This window comes from Falco naumanni, chromosome 9 (genome assembly GCF_017639655.2).
Source record: "Falco naumanni isolate bFalNau1 chromosome 9, bFalNau1.pat, whole genome shotgun sequence".
Taxonomy (NCBI): domain Eukaryota; kingdom Metazoa; phylum Chordata; class Aves; order Falconiformes; family Falconidae; genus Falco; species Falco naumanni.
The window spans coordinates 13,990,939-14,011,730 of NC_054062.1; the positions used below are offsets into that span (position 1 = coordinate 13,990,939).

Consider the following 20,792-nt stretch of genomic DNA (forward strand, 5'->3'; position numbering starts at 1 on the left):
AGCACTTTTTAACAGGGGCAGCCCTTTTGGAAAGTGCCTGCATTTTGCTTTCCACTGATGCAGAGCCGGCCCTGAGAGGGCTGATCTCCCTGCTCATCCTTTCTGCTAATGGTGGGAAGGAAAAGGCCTTGATGCGCACCGCGCCAGCATTCCTGCTCGGCTAGCCCTGTCTGCAGCATCTTCTGGAGGAGCAGGAGGTGTTGAAAACCAGCAGCCACTGGAGCAAACACCTGAACACCGAGTCCTCCTTCTGCCCCAGCACAAGTGTCCTGCAACGAATGAGCCACTTCCCATTTTTGGAACCTTCCTTTTTTCCAGAGGGGCTGGTGACCCTGCCTCCTGCCCATGCCTAAGGACGCTCGTGGCAAGTCCTGGCTTAAGGCTGCAGGAAACTGGAACTAGTTTCTAGTTTGCAGTTGTTCGGGCTGCAGTTTTTCCTGACGTTGGTCTGCCTGGGGCTGGGAAGGCATTTTCAGAGCCTGAGCCAGACAAGGGCTTTCCTGTGTCAGAGCAAGGCTAATGCAGGGAGACCTTACTGGCACTGTTAAATCCTGGCAACTGCCTCACAGCAGTTCTGTCCCCTCTCCCCTTTGCTCCCTGCTTTTGTCAAACTGCAACTTCCCACTTCAAAGGCAGGCACACTCCTGACACAAGACTGTTTGCTATCCAGAGGGCACAAACAGCTTGTCAGGGGAAGAAGTTGTCTTCATTCCCTCTGTAAAGACATTTTTATTAAGACTGGGAAATGTCAAAACCGGGGTTTGCTTTTGCACCTTCAATCCAGCCCTGCTTATGCATTGTGATAGTCACTAATTACAGGGTTGCATGCTGCTGCCTCTGGAATAGATGCAGCTGCGGGGTGAAGGGGACTGGTGGTGACAGGGATCCGATCCTCTTCTCTTGCAGAGCCAGGGAGGTGTGTTCAGAGCAAGGATGGAAAAAGCCTCTCTCTTTTAGACAGCTGAGTGGCACCGTGGCAGAGTGCATGCTGATACTCTGCGTCAGTGTTCCTGCATGGTCTTCAGTGAACCACGGCACTGGTCCTTCCAAGGCTCCTTGCTACCTTTGCACGTTTCTGGGTGTTTGACATGGCAGCGTATTGATCACTTGAAGAAGTGCCAGGTACTGGCTACCGCGAAGCACTGGGCTAATGCCTGGGTTGTGGCTGAGGTCTTTCAGAGAGGGATGGCCAGCAGAAGCAGTTATGGTGTGTATTTATATATTTATAGGGTTGTATATTTAATGTAACCTTATGAATGTTTGCCAAGGTGCAGGATGAGGAACTCTGGGTGATGCTCTGTTTTCAGGACAAAGCTCGGAAGGGAGGGATGGGCATACCGAAGCAGAAGACCGTCCACTGCCTAAGGCAGGCTGAGCAGCTGCTCGCTGAGCCAGCCGTGCCCACTGATGCTGCAGTCGTGGCCACTTTATTCTGCCTTAAGTCTGGGCTGCTGCTGAGGAAGGCGGTCTTTCCTCCCATCTTCCTTCTCCCAGTATCGGTGAGCTGTGGGAACTTAGCGGGAAGAGGAACTGATCTGGCTGAGAACAAACTGGTTTTTATGAGTTGGTAAAACTGAGTTGGTTTTTACTGTGTTGCTTCCCAGTCCTGTGAATGCCTGTGGCACCATAGGAATGGCCATGGGAACAGGTGACTGGGCAGGAGGAAGGGGAGAAAAGAGATAAAATCAGCTGCCTCTGGGGTGTAAAGCAACAATTCTGTTGCTGCGTGCACAGTGGGATGGTGTTTTGGTTGTGCATGTCTTTGTCTCATCCTGCTCGCTTGTCTAGACAGTCATAGCTGTAGTTAATCTTCACTGAGGGACCCTCCAGTTTCCATGAAGTCGTAGGAGACTTGATGTATCAGTGATTAAATGTGGCGGGAAAGCACTAAGAGTGAGTTAGCAGTTTAGGGAGCTGTGGAAGGCAGGCGGTATTCGTGTATGCATGAAGCACAAGCCTTGCTGAGCGTCGCTTGCTGGGTGCTTTAAGCTGGCCTTGCTGCGTGGGATGGCACAGCTCAGCTGGGCTGGCCTCTCTGGCCTTCCCTGGGAGCTGAGGGGTTAATGATGCCTCCTTCAAACTACTTAACACTACAGACTTACGCTGGCTCTTTACATCTGCTGTGATGGGGTACAGTGCAGAATGCCATGAAGGGCCTTCAAAAGGCAAACAGCTCCCACCCGAGATCCTCCCGGTCCCAGAACCTGGAGCTGGGTCTGCCAGCAGGTACATTGCGTATGAATTCCACCACCTTGCCTTTGGAGATGGCAGCGTGTTGGTTTTCCTTCTATACCCGACCTCCAGCGTACTGATTTCTCTTCATGAGAAGACTTGCATGTTCTGGGGTGGTATCCCCGAAAGCTAAGAAGACCAACTGTGATGGAGAGCCTGGATATGTTCCTGGCACCCTCCGAGGGCCTTCCACTGCTGTAGCTTGGTACTTGCCCATACTCCAGACTTCCTGCCGAGTTCAGGGCATGAAATAACTCCTGTAATTTGGACCCACGGGAAGAGACTGAACTGGAGAGGACCCTGCGCTAAGAGTGCAGGAAGCAGAGGTGGCTGCTGTTAGCATGCTGGATCGCACAGCGTTTTCATTCATTCCAGCTGTTTAACGGGATTACGTGAGGAGTGGCTTCTGCCTGCAGGCACTTAGTGCCTATGGAAATCTGCAGCTGTCTGGATCGGTTACATGCAAATCCGATGCCTCCCCTTTATGCATCAGGAATTCGTGAATGGCGGAAACCATGGGAATCAATTGCATGAGTAATTCTTCATGTGCGTCACCCCTATGTCAGAATCGAGGGGGGCTTTCAGTTAACTGTGTCTGTCCCCAACATCTTCCCCAAAGTGGGGGGGGATGCGTTGGGATGGCCACTAGGTGTAGGGTGGCTGTGGTGAGTGTGGGATCCCTCGCCTCGGGCAGTGGGAGACAGCCCAGCATGCAAGTGAACGTCGAGCCCAGTACACTCACCTCCTGCTTACTCCCAGTGCCCTTGCTGTAGCATGGCTGCCTTGTCAGGCGGCAGGGACTTGAAACCCCTCAGCCTCAAGGGAGGGGGACGTAACCCCAGCACCCTGGTGCTGGCCAGCAGCAGATGGTCTGTCTAGTGGTGGAGCACTGGGGTGGGCAGCTGGGACATCCCGCTCTGCCTGGGATTCTGTGTCCGACAAAAAAACTGCTTCGCTTCTTCAGGACAGGCTGGGAAATACATCTCTGGATGGCCCTTTGGGAACCTGTTCGGTGCCTGCTTCAGCAAGCTTTTTCTAAAGGGATGAGGTGGGTTTTACCAAGCAAGGTCTGTGCCAGCAGGCACAGATTCTGCACTGCGCTTTCTTGAGGTGCAAGTAATATAACGTTCCATTATTAACAAGGAAAACACTGGCATCCATGTACTTTTCCCTTTGATTTTTTTTCTAAATCCTTCTAGCAGTCTCCCCTGCATTTCCAAATAGTTATTTATTGTGCGCTTCCCTGCCCAGATGTACCTTTTGGTGAGAGTGCCCTGAGCGAAGGCCTTACCTGCTCCTCTGCTCAGTCCTCCCAGCTGCGGACCACAAGTTTGGGTGTGCTCTGGTGGTGATGTGGCAAATGATTCATTGCCCGGCTAGAACTGAGCAGAAAGCCACAGTGGGTACAGTAAAAGTTAGGCGCTCATTTCAGGTGGCACAGCAAAATGTGGAAACATGAAGTTATAGCTTACATGCAACCCTGGAGCTTTGCTTTGAGGGGCTCTAACAACTACAGGCAGGCGCCCGGTGGCGATGGCTGGAGCAAGGCTGGGCAGAAGGCAGGCCTGTCCTACGAGTAATAACTTCCCTGGAGCCGGGAGCAGCGGGTGGTTGCATGCCTGGCCCGACAAATCTTCACATGTCGAGGTGTTGGTTACAGGCCTTTTCCAGAGGGGTCTGCAAAGGGTGCTGCGGCGGTGGCACAGCCCCGGGAGGAGGCAGTGGTTGGACCAGTCAGCAGCATCCAGAGGAGCTGGGGAAGCCCAGACAGACCTGGGAACAAAGGAGCTGCTGGACCGAGCTGCGCAATGGAACCTTTGTTGGGGAAAGCCAGACAATCTCCCCATTTATTTGCAAGTGGCATTCAGTCACAGGTTTTTGGCAACATATGGGAACTGTTTAAATTAGCTGTATGAGCCATACGTGAAACAGATGCATGTTCCTGAGCAGGCTTTTGTCACTGATGTTTGAAGGGTGCAGCTGGCTCGCTTGCGAAGCGGGGAGCATGTCCTCACCCAGATGTAGTTAAGCACTTGAAGCCAGACAGAGAACCGGAATGTTGGAGGCTGTGTGTCGAATGTTGGAGGCTGTGTGTCGATACAGACCAGCTCCTGATGGGCACCTACTGCACAAGTAAGATAAAGGGATGCGATGGCACTTAACCCTTTGCTGCTTGCCTGATTGCTCGTGGCTGGTGCAGGGTCACTGGTGTTAACAGAGGACTGTAGGTCCATGACTCCCTTGCTAGGGGCTTTCACATCTATGCTAGTATATCAACATGCTACTTTAAAGCCCTGATGTCTGATGAGAGCACAGCTCTACACTTTTCTGAGCAATCTTAGTAGGTAGAGAGTAATGAGATCTTGTTGAAGAAAGCAGAACATTATGACTGCTGTGGCTTGTGGGTATGAGTCTTGAGAGCAATTTTGTACGGGGAGAAATTGCACCTGAAGCTGGTGTGTCCGTAACTGGAGCTGTGAGGGCCTCTGAGCTTCAGATATCTGTGGAGCAGAGCTGGGAGGGTTGTGTTGCTGCATGGTCTCAGATGCTCAGTGTGGTGTGTATGACTGCGACAACAAAAAAAGGCCTTGAATATTGAGAGTGTTGACTTTATACGTGCCAACTGTGATGAGGTAGACCAAGGTGAGAGCTGCTGAGGCTGCAGTGGTGCTTCTTGTGGGTGCCTGAGTTTAGCTGATGTGGGACAGTAACACTGAGAGACAAGAATGGAGAGCTTATGGCAGTGGGCTTCAGAAAAGGGTGAGGGAGCAGCGGAAGTAGAGCACTGGGAGCACTCTGGTAGGGCTGACTGGAAAGGAACAGGTCTGGGGACATCAGAAGGAGCCACCCAAAGGGAGGTCACAGCTTCTCCGATGAGGGCAGTGCTGTGACTGTGTGTGCCACACAGGTATGCCTGCGCAGTGCAGTGCTTGTACATAGGTGTGCTGCTGATGCTCTTGTAACGCTTGCCATCGTGAGGCAGACTTGAAGAGTGTCTGCTGGGGCTGCTGGGCTGGCTGCATCCTCTGCCAGGTGTCTCTAAAGGTGCAAATCCAGAGGTATTTGAACAGGTTGCTGGCAAGGCTGACAAGCTGCAGCAGGGGAAGCAGGAGATCCTGTTTACTCTATACAAATGGTGAGAAAAGGCAATCACTGTTTTTTTCAGGCTCTCCTGTAGGAGCTTAAAACAGGCCAGGAATGACGAGAGGGATGGTTTACAGGGCTTTAGTAGTCTCCCTGAACCAAGTGTCCTTGCAGCATCCTGTCCTCTGGGCAGTGTCATGCTGAGCTAGCGGTGCAACTCACCCTGGCAGCATCTCTGTATCCTTCGGGATCATCCCCTTCTGGGAAAGGCACCTCTTTGGATTACATAGCACTAGAGGTCAGGTTTCTGTGGCCGAGGTGAGTTACTTGGCAAATGCCTGATCCTGGTGGCAGGTTGGTGTCACAGGGAGTTTCCCTGTGGTGCATGGTGCAGGTGCGAGTGCCCCTTCTAGGGCACGGCTGTGTTGAGCCCTTCTCCAGGCTGGGGGGCACCAGCAGCAGCCCCCCGGGCACAGGCAGCCCCTCTGCAGGGGGGATTCCCTGTGCTGTAGCACCAAAGGCTTCAAATATAAACCCAGTGTGTTTTCAAACTTAACAGGTGAACCAAACATCTCTTTGTCATTTGTGATGACAAATACAGATGTGTTGGCTTATGGATGAACCTGGGTGAAGCATCTCTTGGGAAGTGTTTTGACCTCTCTCTTTTTCTTTCTTTTTTTTTTTTTTTTTTGTTTGTTTTGTTTGGTTTACATGTTTCTTTTGCCTGCAGTGAGGCTTACCCGGACTCATCCTTCTCCCAGGCGTTACTCTAGTAATGTTTTGCGTGCTGCAGGGGGTGGAGCGCTTCATTTTGCAAGGTTATTTTTAATTCCTAAATACTTGTGGCTAGGCCAGTCCAGGACGGTGGCTGCATGCTTCACAAGGAAGAGCTGCGCTCTGCTGCCGGGGTGAGTGATTTCCACTCCTGCTCAGGGTACCGCTGCTGTGATTTTGCGTGTGGAGTATCTCCCTCTGGGGAGTGTTTGTAAAAGTTTGCATTTTAGGGGAAAGAGGGCAGAAAGGAGGTAAAATCTGCAGGTTTCCTTTTGTTGTGTGTTTGGTTGTTGAGGTTTGGGTTTTTTTGTTTTGTTTTTTTCTGGGAGGGGAAAAATACGTTTTTGTATTTTGCCCCTTTTTAACACAACACGAATGCCGTGTTTCAGACAGCATCACCGCTCGGCATGTGTCTGGTGCCAACCTGCTTCCTCCTTGGTTTCTCTCCTAAACTCATGTTGCCTACTCCTGGCTGTGTTGTGGGGTGAGGCACGCGCACCCGTTTCCCCTGCTGTCACATCTTGCTTTTCCTTGGCACTGTGATTTTGCAGCTTGTGAGGGTCCCAGTCCTGTGGGGTGCTGAGCCTTTCGTTCCCTGGAGGGAGCTTGGTGGTCTGTAGGGGAGGAATGTGATGTTTCCCCAGTTCCCGAGAACTCATGCGAGGACAGTGTATTTTTTTTACATTTTTTGGGGTATCTGTGCTGCTGGGACACCTATGCCTGGCTTAGGGCACGAACCCCGCTATAGTCCAGGCGTGTCTTTGGTTACATCCCATGCCCCCACCGTGCCACTGAGTGCTGCAGCCACTCTGGCCGCTAATCTCCTCCTGATCTCTTTATTGTTGTGTTTTTGGCAACCCAAATTCCCCACCCAGGCCTGAGAATTTAACATCAGCACATTTGCATGACCGATCGGATTTGTCGCGCCTCTATGACGACATTGTTTTTATGGAAAATTAATGGATTCTCACGTTGTATTTTTAATGGCTGAAACCGCTCTCCCCACCCCCGAGCTCTCCGGGGGGAAGTCTGTAAACAGCTTGGATTAGGTCCCCTCCACAAATAGCCCCCATTTCTTTCCTTCCTGCGGTCCATTTCTCCTCTCTCTTCCAACAGTGCTGCAACACTCCTCGCCTGGTGTTGGAGGGTAAAGCGCAATGAGTGAAAGGAGCCTGTGTTTGCTTTCCTTGTCTGCCCTGCGAATAGGTGTGATCTGTCGTAACCTGCCCCCTTTCACCCAGGATCGGGTGGTTTGACACTGCCAGCCTACCCCAAAGCCTGCCCCAAGCTGGCCTGGGTTGCCACCCTCTGTTTTTGAGGTGCAGCTCAGTTACGGGCTTCACTTCTGTTCACCGTTGCTGTTGGCTGGTTTCTGCAGGCGGCCAGTTCCCCTGCTGCGGTGCGGGGCAGGCAGGGAGCTCCTGACACCTGGTGTGTCTGGCACCCGAAGGAGGAACATCCCTCCCCAGATGATGCAATTAAGGAGCTGTAGGGGTTCGCTTTGCGCTGCGGGCATGGCTGTGAAACCCCCTCAGTGCGGGGACGGCTCAGCCACTGGCCCGCTCCACATGAGGCTTAGGGTTAGAGCAGGTTCAGTCTTACATTTTCTTCTGCCATCTCTAAGGTTATCATTCCTCAACTTAATCTGCAAGAATAAATCCAGGGCAAGTCCCATGGTATGGGAACTACCCGAGGAGAAGGTCTGACGTGGATTGCCTTCTCCCTGAAGACTGAAGCTAGTGGCCAGAAGGCTCAGAAAGTCTCCCTTGTGAGACACTGCCAAGGAGGGGGGCAGTGTGTTAGATCAGGGTCTCCCAACCCACGGTATCAAGGAAGTAGCATTGCAGGAGGACCTGAACGCCCGAGACAGAACTGCTGGCAGCCTGTCCCTGTGCCTGTCCTTGAGGTGATGCTGGGGCACCTGGGCTCTGGGCAGCGGCTGATTGCTGGAACTTGGAGCCTGTGTTCCCCTCAAGGCAGAGGGGAAGGTCCATTGAGAAGAGCTTGTTCCATCGCTGCACAGCTGGGCTGCGCTTGGTTGCCCTTATTTTCCTGCCTACCCCAGCCTGGGCTTGTGCCCTGGGGTGTGCTTGCTGCTAAAGATCTTGCGTTAGGCCCCACGAGCCCAGGGTGAGGTGGTGTATTTTGCTGAGGGTAGGTGGAGTTTATATATATATCTATATAATAACTGAGCTCAGCTGAGCTTTGCATTCCTACCTTCTGGTTTTAGGTCCGGCTGTCTGGAGTACAACAGCATCCTGGTGCCTCAGCCAGGAGGTCGTGTTCGCCAGCAGAGCAGGCTTTGCATTAGTGCTTTGGTAATTAAGATGCACTACTACAAATGGCAGGCAGGAAACTACAGAGACCCGATTGCTTTCTTACTTACTTCAACAAAAGTGTTGCCCATTTTTTAGGGAAAAATGCTGAAAGTATGGAGATAAGGTAGCTGCTTTGAATACTCTTGATGGGGGGAGAAGAGGGGGCAGGAGAGAATCCACTCTGTGCTGGCAGAGGCTGGGCTGAAGCAATCGGCTGTGCAAAGTCTTACTTTTCTGGATGCAGTTGTTGCTTGGGGCTTTGGATTATATTAGCGTGGAAAAAATGCCTCCAAGTGAAGGGCCACAAATCATAGCTGGGCCAATCGGAAGGGAAAGAGGGCTATAAAATGGGAAATCAATTTAATACTCAGTGGGTGTCTGCAGCATGCTCACCCTTCCTTCAAATTACCAAAGGAAAGATTAATTAAAGTTATATTGAGCAGCAAAAATGATGGAGGGTGTGAGATGGGGCTTGCATGGTACAGCTTTCTCCATAATGAATTGACAAAGGCATCCTTGGATTTCATTACCCAGAACCTTGCCTTCTCCTGCTCTTAAAGGGCAGCTGAAGCGACACTGGATTTCCAGCCGGCATTGCAGCCTTGCAGGTTGAGCTAACAAGGATCGCTTCATTAGCCCCCTGGGGAAGGTGCTGCCTCTGTCAGGTAGTGCCACTGTACTGTTTGTGGGTCCTATCATCTAGGGTCAGACTGAAAAATGCTCTTATCTGCTTGTGGTTTTGTTTCCTGGTTCCCACTTCTGCTCAAGTTGAGAGCCCTATGCCCTGCAAGGGGAGGGTGCAGGCAGGGGATGGGGATAGGTGGTGGCTTGGTCTCTTGTCTCCGTCTGCTGCCTTTGTGTAGTCAGAATAACTTTTCAGCAGGGTGTGATTAAAAACTGTGGGAGGCCAGGGCTCATCTGGACCACTTGTGAACTGTCAAACAGGGAGAGAACTGCCTGTGGCTCCCCTTTCCCTGCATCACGATCCAGCTGCCATCTGTGTCCCTTCTGTGCTCCTCATGAAATGCTGTGCGTGGTCAGTGCTGTCTTTGTGAGAGGCTTTTCCTGCTTGCACCAGCTGCTTTTTGGGGCTGCTGTGTATTACTTTCCCCCCACCTCTTGGGGGTAGGCTTTGGGGACACCAGGGCTTTGCCTTTCTGGTGGAGTTTCAGAAGCCAACTCCTGCGAGCTGAGATGCAGCTCACCTGCTGAGTTCTACCTGTCTGCGACTACAGGGTTTCCTCCCAAGTTTCCCCTTGAAGGTCTTCCCTTGGTATGATGGCAGAGCTTCCCTTAAATCTGGCTCAATATGAAGCTTTCTGTTCTTGTCCTTCCGAAAAGGAGCTGCGGCAGGGCTCCCTACGGGCATTTAAACACCTTGCATTGCAAGAGGGAGTTTCTACATACCACGATGCTCTAAGGGGAAAACTCCACTGTGCCCAGCAGTCCAAGGTCTGGCAATCCTGGAATTTTGTTTCCTCTGATTTCTGTAATAAATTACTGAATATGCTCACTAGTGCAGGGCTGGGAGATGCAGAACTTGCTGAAGCTTTGGGCTGAGTGGATGCAGCAGCTCCAGCCTTTATGGGCAGTATGAGCACCATGGCCGTGCCCAGCTTGTGCTTGTTGCGTGTTACAGGCTGACAGTGCCTGGCTGTGGGATATTGCATGTAGAAGAACTGTTTTATTTTAAAAAACCACACCGTGTGTGTTACAGCCTCTTGGTTTAAGGCCAGTACTGGGTGTTCCTAAAATCAGTTTTAATTGATTGGGCTGAGAAGAGGAGAAAATGTTCGTAGCTTAGTGCAAATGCTGGTTTTGGCACTTCTTAAACTAGCTAGGGCGGAAGAAATAATGGTTGAATTGGTTGAATTACATGAAGTTGGCAAATCAAAGTTTGGTTTTTGTTTTGTTTCTGGCAAGGCATCTGGCCAGACTGTTGGCTTGAAGAGAAGACAGCAGGTCTATTCTGAGTCACTGTTGGCTTTTTCTTGATGTGGCTCTGAACTTTGTGTAACTTGGAAAACACAGAGACTTGTGGACACTAGCAGTTTCCCTGCACTCTCTTCTACAGGCTAGGAAGGTGTCAGCTGCTTGGCTTATGGATGTAGGTAGCTAAAGGCACAAAACAAGTGCTTTCTCATCATCCCTGGATGCTCTAAAGAGAGGTTGTTGCTTCATAGTCCACTAGCTCAGTGCAGTAACAGATGTTTGGGTTTATTTCTAGCCTACCTTATGTGCAGACTGCTTCCTCAAACGCTAAGCAATAGCAAATGGAAGGATGTCTAGACAGGGATGGGATGGGGTGGTATCCAGCCAAGAGCTAGCACTGGAGTGGATGGAAGAAATGCTGACCTGGCAGAAGTTGCAGAGGAAAAAAAATCTCACTTTGAGGTGGTGGCACAAGGTGGGGGCATGGTGCTTGCTGGATCTGAAAGCCCTTCCTGGCTTGCGAGAAAAGAAGGTGCTGAAATCGAAGCCACTGCTCAGCAGAGTGGAGCATCTGTGGCAGCGGTGGAGCTGTGGGGAGGATACCTGTGTCCCTTGGGCAACGGGAGGGGGCCGGGGCTGCTGGGCAGATGGCAGTGGTGTGGCAGAGCTTGGTTTCACTTGCGTGGGAATGAGGTCTCTTGAGTTAATTTAATTGCCTGTGGGGTGGCTCTGCATGTGTTGGGGATCAAACGACATAGGTTTGTGTGTCCATGATAGCTGCTTCTGCTGCAGACTGCGTACAGCCTCCAGGGAGAGAGATCCAGAGGTGCACCACAGCCAAAGCCCCCCGCACAAAAGCATTGCCACAGGGCACCTGCCTTCCCCCCGAGCAGAAAGCAGCACAAACTTTACGGAGCTCACAGAGCTCAGTTCACTTTGTGTGGAAGCAAGGGGGGTTCAGCCAGTCCCCTGCGTTTTGCAGACCACTTTACGGAGTAGCATTCTTAACCCAGTGAGGTGGTCTGCAGCAGCAGCAGACATCCCCCTGCAGTGCTTTCTAATGAAGAGGCAAGTGTTTAACCATTTCAGCGCCGCAGAGGGAGCTGCTTTGCTGCCTGTGGCACGGATTGCCAGCTCCCTGCTTCACATACCTCGGCATCGCTCATGGTACCAGCAGCGGTTCACAGATCGCTAGGCTGGAGCAACTGCCATGTTGATGTGGGAAAGATGAAGACCGTGAGTAGGGAAGCCACCAGCAGCGGGAGGGTTACAAATATTAAAATGAAAAGCTCTTTCTCTTAACCTAACCATGGCAGCACTGCAATTCATGCCACTGAATTTTTTGGTACTTGGTTGAAACAACATGGCATTCAGCCAAGGGAGAGCTGGTATCGTTCCTTAAAGCTGGTCGTTGCATATGCTCACGCATCTCTGCAGCTTTGGACAAACTCAAGCCCAAAATATTTCTTGGTTCCTGCGTCATCACCTTTCAGGAAAGGAGATCCATTGAACATGACTCAGAATTCCTGGCCTGTTTTGGTCTCCTGCAGATAACTTCCCAAGAGAGTGTGCTGTGGGAGCACTGCACACCATAATTTAGGCAATTCAGGTTTCTGCAGAAGTCTGAACAGGGATTCAGCCTCATTCGCAGGAGGTTTTGATGTTTTTGAAGTATTTGTTGCCATTTAGAAGTGGACCGTCATCTTGGGCATTCCTCTGCAAACTGAGACTTGCTTCTGAAATGAAATGTGCTCCTGCCCACTGAAAACTGAATTTCTGAGTCCCTGTCACCAGGGCCCCTCGCTGACACCAGGCACCAGCTCTGGCTCCGGGCACCCTTGCTGCTGGGGCAGGTTACTGCAGGAGCCTTCATACCAGCTTATCCCCAAAGGTGGCCAGTGGGAAACTTCTGATTGTTCCTACCGAGGAAAAACAAACTGGTCCAGGTGAAAATGTAACTGGCTGAATGTGGCAGTCTTGGTGCTATTTTATTGCTTGTTAGTGCTGCTTCTTTCCTGTCTTCTTTTGACTTGAGTGTTTGATGCTCGGGATCTGGCCCTGCTTCCAAAGTGTTGGTTTGGGATATATTCTCTCTTTTCTTTTGCTGGTTTCTGCCTTATTTTGAGGCTTTGCTCTTCCCTCTGACGCAGTTGTTACTTTGCCCAAAGGAATGTGTTGATTTTTCTTCAAGGTATAAATCTTAGCATCCTCCAGGATACTGTTTTGCTGGTTCCTGCACCAGCAGGCAGTTCAGCAACAGTAGCAGACCTGTCTTTCTGCAAAGAAATAAATATGGAGGTACTGAGAACGCACTTTGATCTGCTGATGTATTTATTTATTGTTAGACTGCAGAGGGTTAGTGCTAATGAAAGTGTGGCCGGCCCTGAAAATTAAATCTCCTGGCTGTCAGACCTGTCAGGTTGGGGAATCATCAGCAAATGCTCAAAAATAACTGATGGTTTTGCTGGTGCACGAACAGTCATATTGTTGTTTGCCAGGAGGTGGCACTCGGTATTGCCTACCTGTGTCTGCATGTGCCCGGCACCCCCTGCCCATAGCTCCTGCTGCTGAGGTGGAAGGTTGGTGTTCCCTTGTACTATTTAGGTATGAAACAACTCTAGAACCAGAGGAGCTGGTGCCCCAGGATCTCTCAGTAACACAGCTGATGGTGAGCAGAGATCTGGGAAGGGATAGACATTGTCCCTTACAAATAGACGTGGGATGGATCTCAGGGGCAGGTTGGGAGCACACCCTTCAATCGCACTGTGAGCCACGAGCAGCCGGTGCGACTTATCGCTTGGGTGGCACAGCCCAGCCTGTGTCAGGCAGCCCCAGGCAGGCTGTGCGGGCTGCCTGACAGTGCCATCTGTTGATGCTTGCAAAATCGGGATGCCAAGGTTGATTGTGCAAACATTTCTTCCTTGGATATTCTGCACCATGAGACATCTCTGCTTGGGAACCCAGCTATCATCCACATGCAGAGGTTGTGAACATTCATGAAAACCGAGCCTGAGTCGTGAGTATTGATGGAAGGAATCTGCGGCATCCGCTTGGGTTCACATTGCTATTTGTTTTCCATGCTCATTGCTGTACTGCACTGTTAGAAACCAGCTAAGTGAGAGTAAAGTCCTTCCAGCAAAACAGCATTAAAACTGTGCTGGAAGAACTGCAATGAAGTCTGTCGGCATGAGCTGTGCCGGCTGGCCCTAATTCAGATGAGACCCTTGAGCTGATGACATGCACTAACTTAGTTAGCCCCACAGAAAGAGGGCTCCTTTGGCTCCTGTTAGAGGGCATGGCCCCCAGTCTGGGTTCAGATCCCATTCATCACCTACAACCTGCCTTTTCTTAATAGAAGCTTCAGTCAGTGAAAGAGTCTGTGTCTGAGGTGGAGCAGGATGGAGGGAGCTTTCCCAGCAGGCAGGGCATGCCTGGTTCCGAGGGCTCTTTTTCTGTGAATCTGTCACAGCTGGTCCTGGTGGGTGCTACAGGGAAAGTTGCCATGGTCTCCCATAGCGTCTGGGCGGTGACTGCTTTGGTGATCCCAGGAAATCTACAGGCTACACTGATGCCCTGGTGCAGGAGTTGGAGCTTCCCAGCAGGTGGTTGTGGCAGGCAGATGGGTGAAGGTTTTGCTCCAGCTTGGTGGCTGGAGAGCAGTTCAAACACGGATGTTGGGTGGTGTTGCTCGAGTGTGGAGTTACGTTGTTCTGCCAGCTCCCATGTTGCAGCACTCTCCAAACTATCAAGCTGCAACAAGGTCTTTTACCACCTCATACCAGCATACTCTTCATACAGTCCCTCTGCTGCCTTCTCCTCATCTTGCCTCACCCAGGGCACGCATTGTCTCTCTGCTTCTTCCTTGGCTGCTCTCTCTTCATCAGCTTTCGACCACTTAACAGAACCAACCACAGCTGCACCTGTGCCAACCCGACACCCCTGAAGCCAGCCCACAGCTGTATATTATCAATGCTAATTAACCCAGCTTCTTTCCTCTACACCCATACACTTGTATAAACTCAGAGCTGACTGCAGTGAGGGTGAAGGATGTCCATCTCCAGGTATTTGTTTTGAAGTGTTAGAGATGCTTTTAACAAATCACAATATTGCATTTTGGTTTGAGATGTGTTTTTAGGAGCAATGCTATTCACTTTTCTGGCTGAATACCAGAAGTTTTTCTTGGTGATTTTTTTTTCCTACTTGTTGTCTTTGGGGGGGGTGGGGGGGGAAATAAAAAAAAAAAAAATCTTGTTAAAAGCCCTGGATGACACACACTTTTCATGGAAAAGGAATATTTTTAAACTGCTGTGAACACTTCTGTATTGAGTTCTCATAAGAGTCAGCAAAATTATTTTTCTCCCTTGAAATGAGGTTGTGCTACTCAGAACCATGGAAAGGAGAAAATGGAGACGGGGAATGGGAGAAGGGAATTGCCTCGGGGTGCTGGGGGAAAAAACAGGTTGGAGGTGATTTGCAGGGAAAAGCAGTGAAGATTTTAGAAGATGCTTTGGGCTGTCACATTGCTTTGGAGTGTGAGCCTGCCAGAGCCCTGCAAAAGGTTACTGTGGAAAATGAGGACTGTGAAGGCATCAGTGTGTTTGGACTCTGTGGCTGTGTGTGAAGCACCTTGGAGAAACTGTTCAGCCTGTCCCATGCTAGAAGGTGTTCCCCTCCCAGTACCTGCCATACCTTCCAGGTGCCATAGCATCCCTGTGCTCAGCGCACAGCGCCAGCACATGGGCTGTTCTCTGTGCTGGAAGCAAAGACGGCTTTGCTAGGCTTGCTTTTTCCATTTGGGTGCTGGATTTGTTTGTCAAACACTGTTGTCCTTTCCCTTTGCCCCAACAGACAAGTGCTGTCTGATTGCACATGCTGGGGGGTGGTGAGGTTAAATGTTTGGGGGGGCTGGTGCAGGTTACTCATCCAGGCAGAAGCAAACTGCCTCATATTGGTTCCATCAACCTCAATAAGAGCTGCTCTGTTCCGACTGTCCGGAGCGATTAATGCATCTTCTTAAAGAAAAGCTGGCACGCTGTCACACCGAGCGCTAAGAGCCTGCACCTGGCTGTACACTGCAGAGTTCTCTGCCAAGAGAAATACTGGTTTCCAAGTTCATTAGCCTGCTGTTCGGAGATTTTAATTTTTTTTTTGGTTTTGTTTTTGTTTTCTTTTTTTGGAAATCCTCCCACATTATATTAAAGGGAGACCTTGGTGAGGGAAATCAGAAGGGATGCCTTGAGATGCTTCATTTGCCAGCAATCTCTGAACTTGTGACCCTTTAAAATAAACTACTTGGGCTTTCCTGTGGGACAGCTCCCTCGGGGTGGAAGCAAGCCTCTTTCAGGGTTGCGTGCCTTTAGGAAGGAGCCTTTGACAGCCCAGGAGAAGTTGCAGCACTGCATTCTCAGCCAGGACTTCCAGTGAGGAAAGTTGTTGGGCTGGTTGGGGACTGTGATAAATCATGGTTCTCTGGAGCATGCTGGGACTGCGGAGAGCTGGAAATAAATGCTAGGGAAATTCAGCTTTTGTAGTGGGCCATCTCTCGGGATGATGTATGGCTTTGTAACAGAAAGAGGTTCCTTTGCTAGGGCTGGGACAAAACTGCTGCCTTCCATTGGGAAGGAAAATGTAAAAATCCTGTTGGTGTAAATCTGTGCTGCAGGCTTGCCCTGAAGGATGTGCTTTGGTGTGGGCTGCCTTAGCCTGAGGAACAAACGGTGTGGTGCTGAGGGAGGGGAGCTGCTGGGAGCCCAAGGTTGTGGCAGTTAGTTTGGGGCTGAAATGGGACGGTGGGTTCGGCAGGAGGGTAGGGAATGGATATCTAGTTGGCCGGTATAGTAATGACTTATGGAATGTGGCTGGGGAGGGAATCTGGGGGCATGGGATGCCGCTTGCATCTTGGCCCCTTCACTGCTACCTTGTCCTGAGCAAGTCATTTATCTGGGTAGACAAAATGTCGTGCTTTCAAATTCTTCAGACAGGAGCTATGTCAGCTTCATTGAAGACCTCAGTGTCTGCAGACAGGAGCCTGTCTCTGCTTTCTTCCACTGGCCATTCCCAGTCAGCTTGGGATGTTTGGCCATGCTGGTAGGCGTGTTAGCTGGTGAGGATCTGACAGTATTTTAAGTTCTCCTCTGTTCTGCGTGAGGGCTTGGATTTCTAAGAGCTTGCGGGGTGACAGAGCCCTGTGCTCGTGTAGCAAAGGGGGGGCTCTGTTCCAGTTCCAGCTGGTGTCGGTCTGCGTGTGGGCTTGTCTGCACTCCATCCTGCTCTGGGGCTGTTGCTGTGTTTCTATACTCTGGGGTTTGGTAGCACTGTTACGGAGACCCAGCCAAAAAGCCAGAGGCAGCCTCCCTTGAGGCCATCTCCAATCCCCTGCTGTGGCCGGGTAACCAGGGGGACAGCTGCGTTCCTGGGAAGGGGCTTTGCCGCTGGGCAGCGTGTGGCAGCTGGGATGTCCCCGGTAGCAGGCATAGGCTTCTTGCCCTTCCTGCGTCCCACGCTGGTGATGCTGGCAGATGCTGTTGTACTGGCTGAGGTGCTGAGATGCAGAACAGAGGAGGTGTGTGCCACTTCAGAACCAGCATCATGTGATGTTAGGAAAAACTCTGAGTTAGCCTTTCACGATTCCTTTGCTGTGGATCTGATGGCAGGTTTCTGACACCCAGGCAAAGGTCTGTATTTCATTTGGTCTTGGCGCTGAAAGCCAGGTGATCAGTAGAACCCATTGGTTTCTCAGACCGAACGTTCTCCGATCAGTGATGCTGCTAGTGTAGCAAGTGGGATGTTTCCCCCCTGCCAAGTAGTGTAAATGTTGTTGACTTAACAAGAGAAGAAAAAAGCGATTCCATCAAATCTGGTCACTGTTGCAGACAGCCACTCAGCATCACTCCTTGCCTGGCTTACAGAGTTCTCTTGAACTGTACCACCGGTTAATTTGCTCTGGTTTTTCTTATTTTTTATTGGCCCACGCAAGCTTCTCGTATGAGTTTCAACAGCTCCGTTTGTAACCTATTTGTTATCTTGGAAAGATCTGTTCTGCTCAGTCAACTGCCTCATCACCTCTGTTTATTTTTTTCCAATTCCCACAATGGTAACTATACACTGTGCAGAATCAACGTGGTCACGATGCTCCAGGGGTATAATTTTTTCCACTCAAACTATTTCCAGCCTGTTTCTCTGAGCTGTGAATGTTGAGTTACCAGTTTGTTTACCTTATTTTCATGACTTCTGACTGATACTCATTTTTACAAAATTAAAAACTCTGCAAACTTAAATCTAGGTAACTGGTCCACAAGGGGACAAATAACTGGTGTTTCTCCACTGAAGTGGAAATGGTAGGCTGGTTCTCAGCTCAGATTTGACCGATGCAGGATGCCAACCATGTGTATGGGGTCCTGCAGGCTGGCAACTGGAGTCTTTAGATACAGGCTGCTGAGCTTGAGCACTTCACTGCTGTCCTCCTGTCTTAGGCAAGTTGTTAGCCTGGGGATGCTGCGGAGGCAACATCTCCATCGGTATCTGAGCTGTGGCTTGGCTAGCTCCGTTGTGCTAAGAGGGTGAATGCCAGGGATTGTCCCTTTTGTAGGCTTTAATGATGAGGGACCACCACCGCCTCAATGCCTGGTTGGGAGCAGACCTGTGCCAGGACGTAACGCTGGGAATCCTGGCTGATCACCTCTTTTTGGGGGGTCTGGGCAGCGGCTGGACTGAAATGCTGTCACCTGGCCTCCGCCGGTGCCCGCTCTGTCTGTGCGTTTCAAACCACTGCTGTGCGTTACCCTGTTCTGGCCCATGGGGTGACTGCCTCTCAGGCACTGTGCAAACCACGGAGAAATTGTACTTCCCTTCCAAAATAAAAACTAACCATGGTTTGTTTCTCTCCAGCTGCCTTTTGGGGAGATATCGCTTTAGACGAAGATGATCTGAAGCTGTTTCAGATAGACCGAAGTGTTGACCTCACAAAGCACTCGGACGGCAGCGCAAGGCACACTTCAGGTAAGGGCGGCCGGGGTGATGCCTTCTGCCCCTGACCTGGGACGAGGACAGTCCCTCGCCCATGGCGCCTGTCCCGCAGCCAGGACAGGGTGTGCGGTGCGTCGGCACGTGGCTGACAGGGACATCCACCTCTGAGCTCCGGTAGCTAAAATCCAAGTCACAATTTGATGTAGCTGAATCCTGTCTTGTCTGAGGGAGATTTTCAAATTTACAGCACTGGTCTCTCTCTACAAGGAACTGCCTTTCTGCTGATTTGGAAGGAAATGTGTTTGAAGTCGGACTTCAGTTTGGCGTTAGTTTTGACTCTGATTGTCCTTCCCCCCTTCTCTTGCGATGTATCATCTTACTGGTATAGTGCATTTTTTCAGCTAGTTTTACCTAGGTGAAACCCACTGCAGTCTTGCATGCTGACTACCCTTGAAGTGATGCTATAACTGAAATAGGTAACAGTCATGTTGGTTTTCCGTAAAGCCAATAGATGGGGTAACATGTGCTTTTGTTGTGCCCCTGCACAGCTCTTATGTGTGCTCCAGCTTGTGCCAGACCAGAGTTGTTTCTGGACTGGGGAGCTCTGACCAGATTCCAGCTCTGCTCTGCAGCTGGTTCGGAGGGTTTGGGTGCTCCCTGCAGTATTTTTGTCTCTGCTCTGCTTTATGTTGCAAGAGAAAAATTGTTGGAAGCCTGTGCTCTGAGAGATACCAGGGGGACTGGAGACCAAATGTGTCAGGACAAAGTTATTTTCTCTCCCGGCTGTTACAGTCTCAGGTCAGCAAGTAGGGTGAGAGGTTGGGTAGAGACCGAAATCAGTGAAATCGTGTGTTCACCTGACCCCTGTGCATCTCAGGTCATATTGTATCATTTGTGAGGACCAGTGGCTGGTTCTGTGTCCATGTGACTGCCTAACTCTGATTTCAGAGCATCCAGGCACCGTGGAGACACTGTTCTGGGGATCGGTGCTCCGGCTGCCTGTTGGGATGAGTGCAAAAAGTGACACGTCCAACACAGAGGCACGCTTTTGATGTCGATGTAACTCATTAAACTCATGTAAATGCTGAAATTCTGGGTGGAGGAGGGCTGTCTGGTGCTTCAGGTCACTGATTGCTCCCTGGGAGTGCTGTTATCCTGCACTGTTGCATCACTTAGCCCGTTTGTACCGTGTTTTGGGCTGTGGCACATTCTCAGGTGAGGAGGGTGGTTGGGGGGAGGTTGCCTTCAGAACAGAAGGTAAGTCAGAAAATGAGGACTAAGTAAGTGACCCTTTGTCTGTTCCTGAAGTCAGGTGAGCAGGCTGCTGGGGAAGCAAAGCCAGACAGTGCTTGACTGTACTGGTTTGCTTTGGTGGCTTTTTCAGTTATCATATCCAGGACATTTCTTTTTCACTGGGTGCTGGTGCCAAACCCACGCTGTCTGGCAAATAAACTGAATTTTATAAACCCACATCTGTATCACATGGTGCAGGCACTGGTGTCTTACAACCACGGCTTGTTGCGTGGTTGGACTTGCCTCTTCCCAGCACCTTTTATTGACTGAGGCAAAGCTGGTCGCTTCGTACAATGCTTTGCAATAGGTGAATGTTGATGTCCCATTGCTCAATTCGCCCTGTCCTCATCTCCAGCCGGCTTTGCTGTTCCCCGTGGCTTTCAGCCCCTGCAAATGCAAGCTGGGGAACGGGCAGCCCCCGCGGCTGTCGTGCTTTCCGCAGAAGGTACACAGGGGGGTCTCTGTGCCCACCTGCCCTCTGAGGGGGCTCTCTGCAGGGGCAGAAAGGGTTGATACTGCTCCAGCAGGGCTTGCTTGACACTCCTGTGAATTGTAAGATGGTGGTCTACTTCAGCACTGTGGGGACTGGGACTCATTCTTCCTGGGAGAAAGTCCTGATCTCTGGTTTTTTTATTTCCAATGGGAAGAATGCAATCTCTGTACAGAAACAGCCTAAGACCTTTTATGAATAAGACCTCTTGAATTATAACATTTCAGAGTTTCCTAAAGCTGTTAATCGGATTAGTTGTATAGTGGAGGAAGTACTTAATACGTATATGCAGACACACAGGCTCTTCGTATCTGGGAGCTGGGATTCTGAACACGCTATTATGCCAGGCATTCTTCTTCCCTTGCGTTGTTTCCTTATCCCCAGAAAGTGCTGTTTGGCGGGGAGGGGGGCTGAAAGCTGTGCTGTTTGACACTGCTAGGCTGTTTACAGGCGTACACCCTATTAGCTTGTGTGGAGCATCTGCAGCTGTCAGGCTCTGGAGCAAGAATGAGGTTCCCATAGAATCATAGAATCATTTAGGTTGGAAAAAGACCTTTGAGAAAATCAACTCCAACCGTTAACCCAGCACTGCCAAGCCCACCACTAAACCATGTCCCCAAGCACTGCATCTATGCGTTTTTTAAACATTTCCAGGGATGGAAACTCCCCCCCCCCCCCCCCTCCCTGGGCAGCCTGTTCCAATG

General features: G+C 50.6%; 1 protein-coding gene across 1 annotated transcript in view; it reads left to right on the forward strand.

Annotated features, from left to right (window-relative positions):
• Positions 1 to 20,792, forward strand: part of TLL2 (tolloid like 2) — a 93,189-nt gene that overhangs the window by 16,798 nt on the left and 55,599 nt on the right. The window contains exon 2 of the mRNA XM_040606625.1: positions 18,228 to 18,338. Coding sequence (XP_040462559.1) covers positions 18,228 to 18,338 — 111 coding nt within the window. The remainder of the gene's footprint in view (positions 1 to 18,227; positions 18,339 to 20,792) is intronic.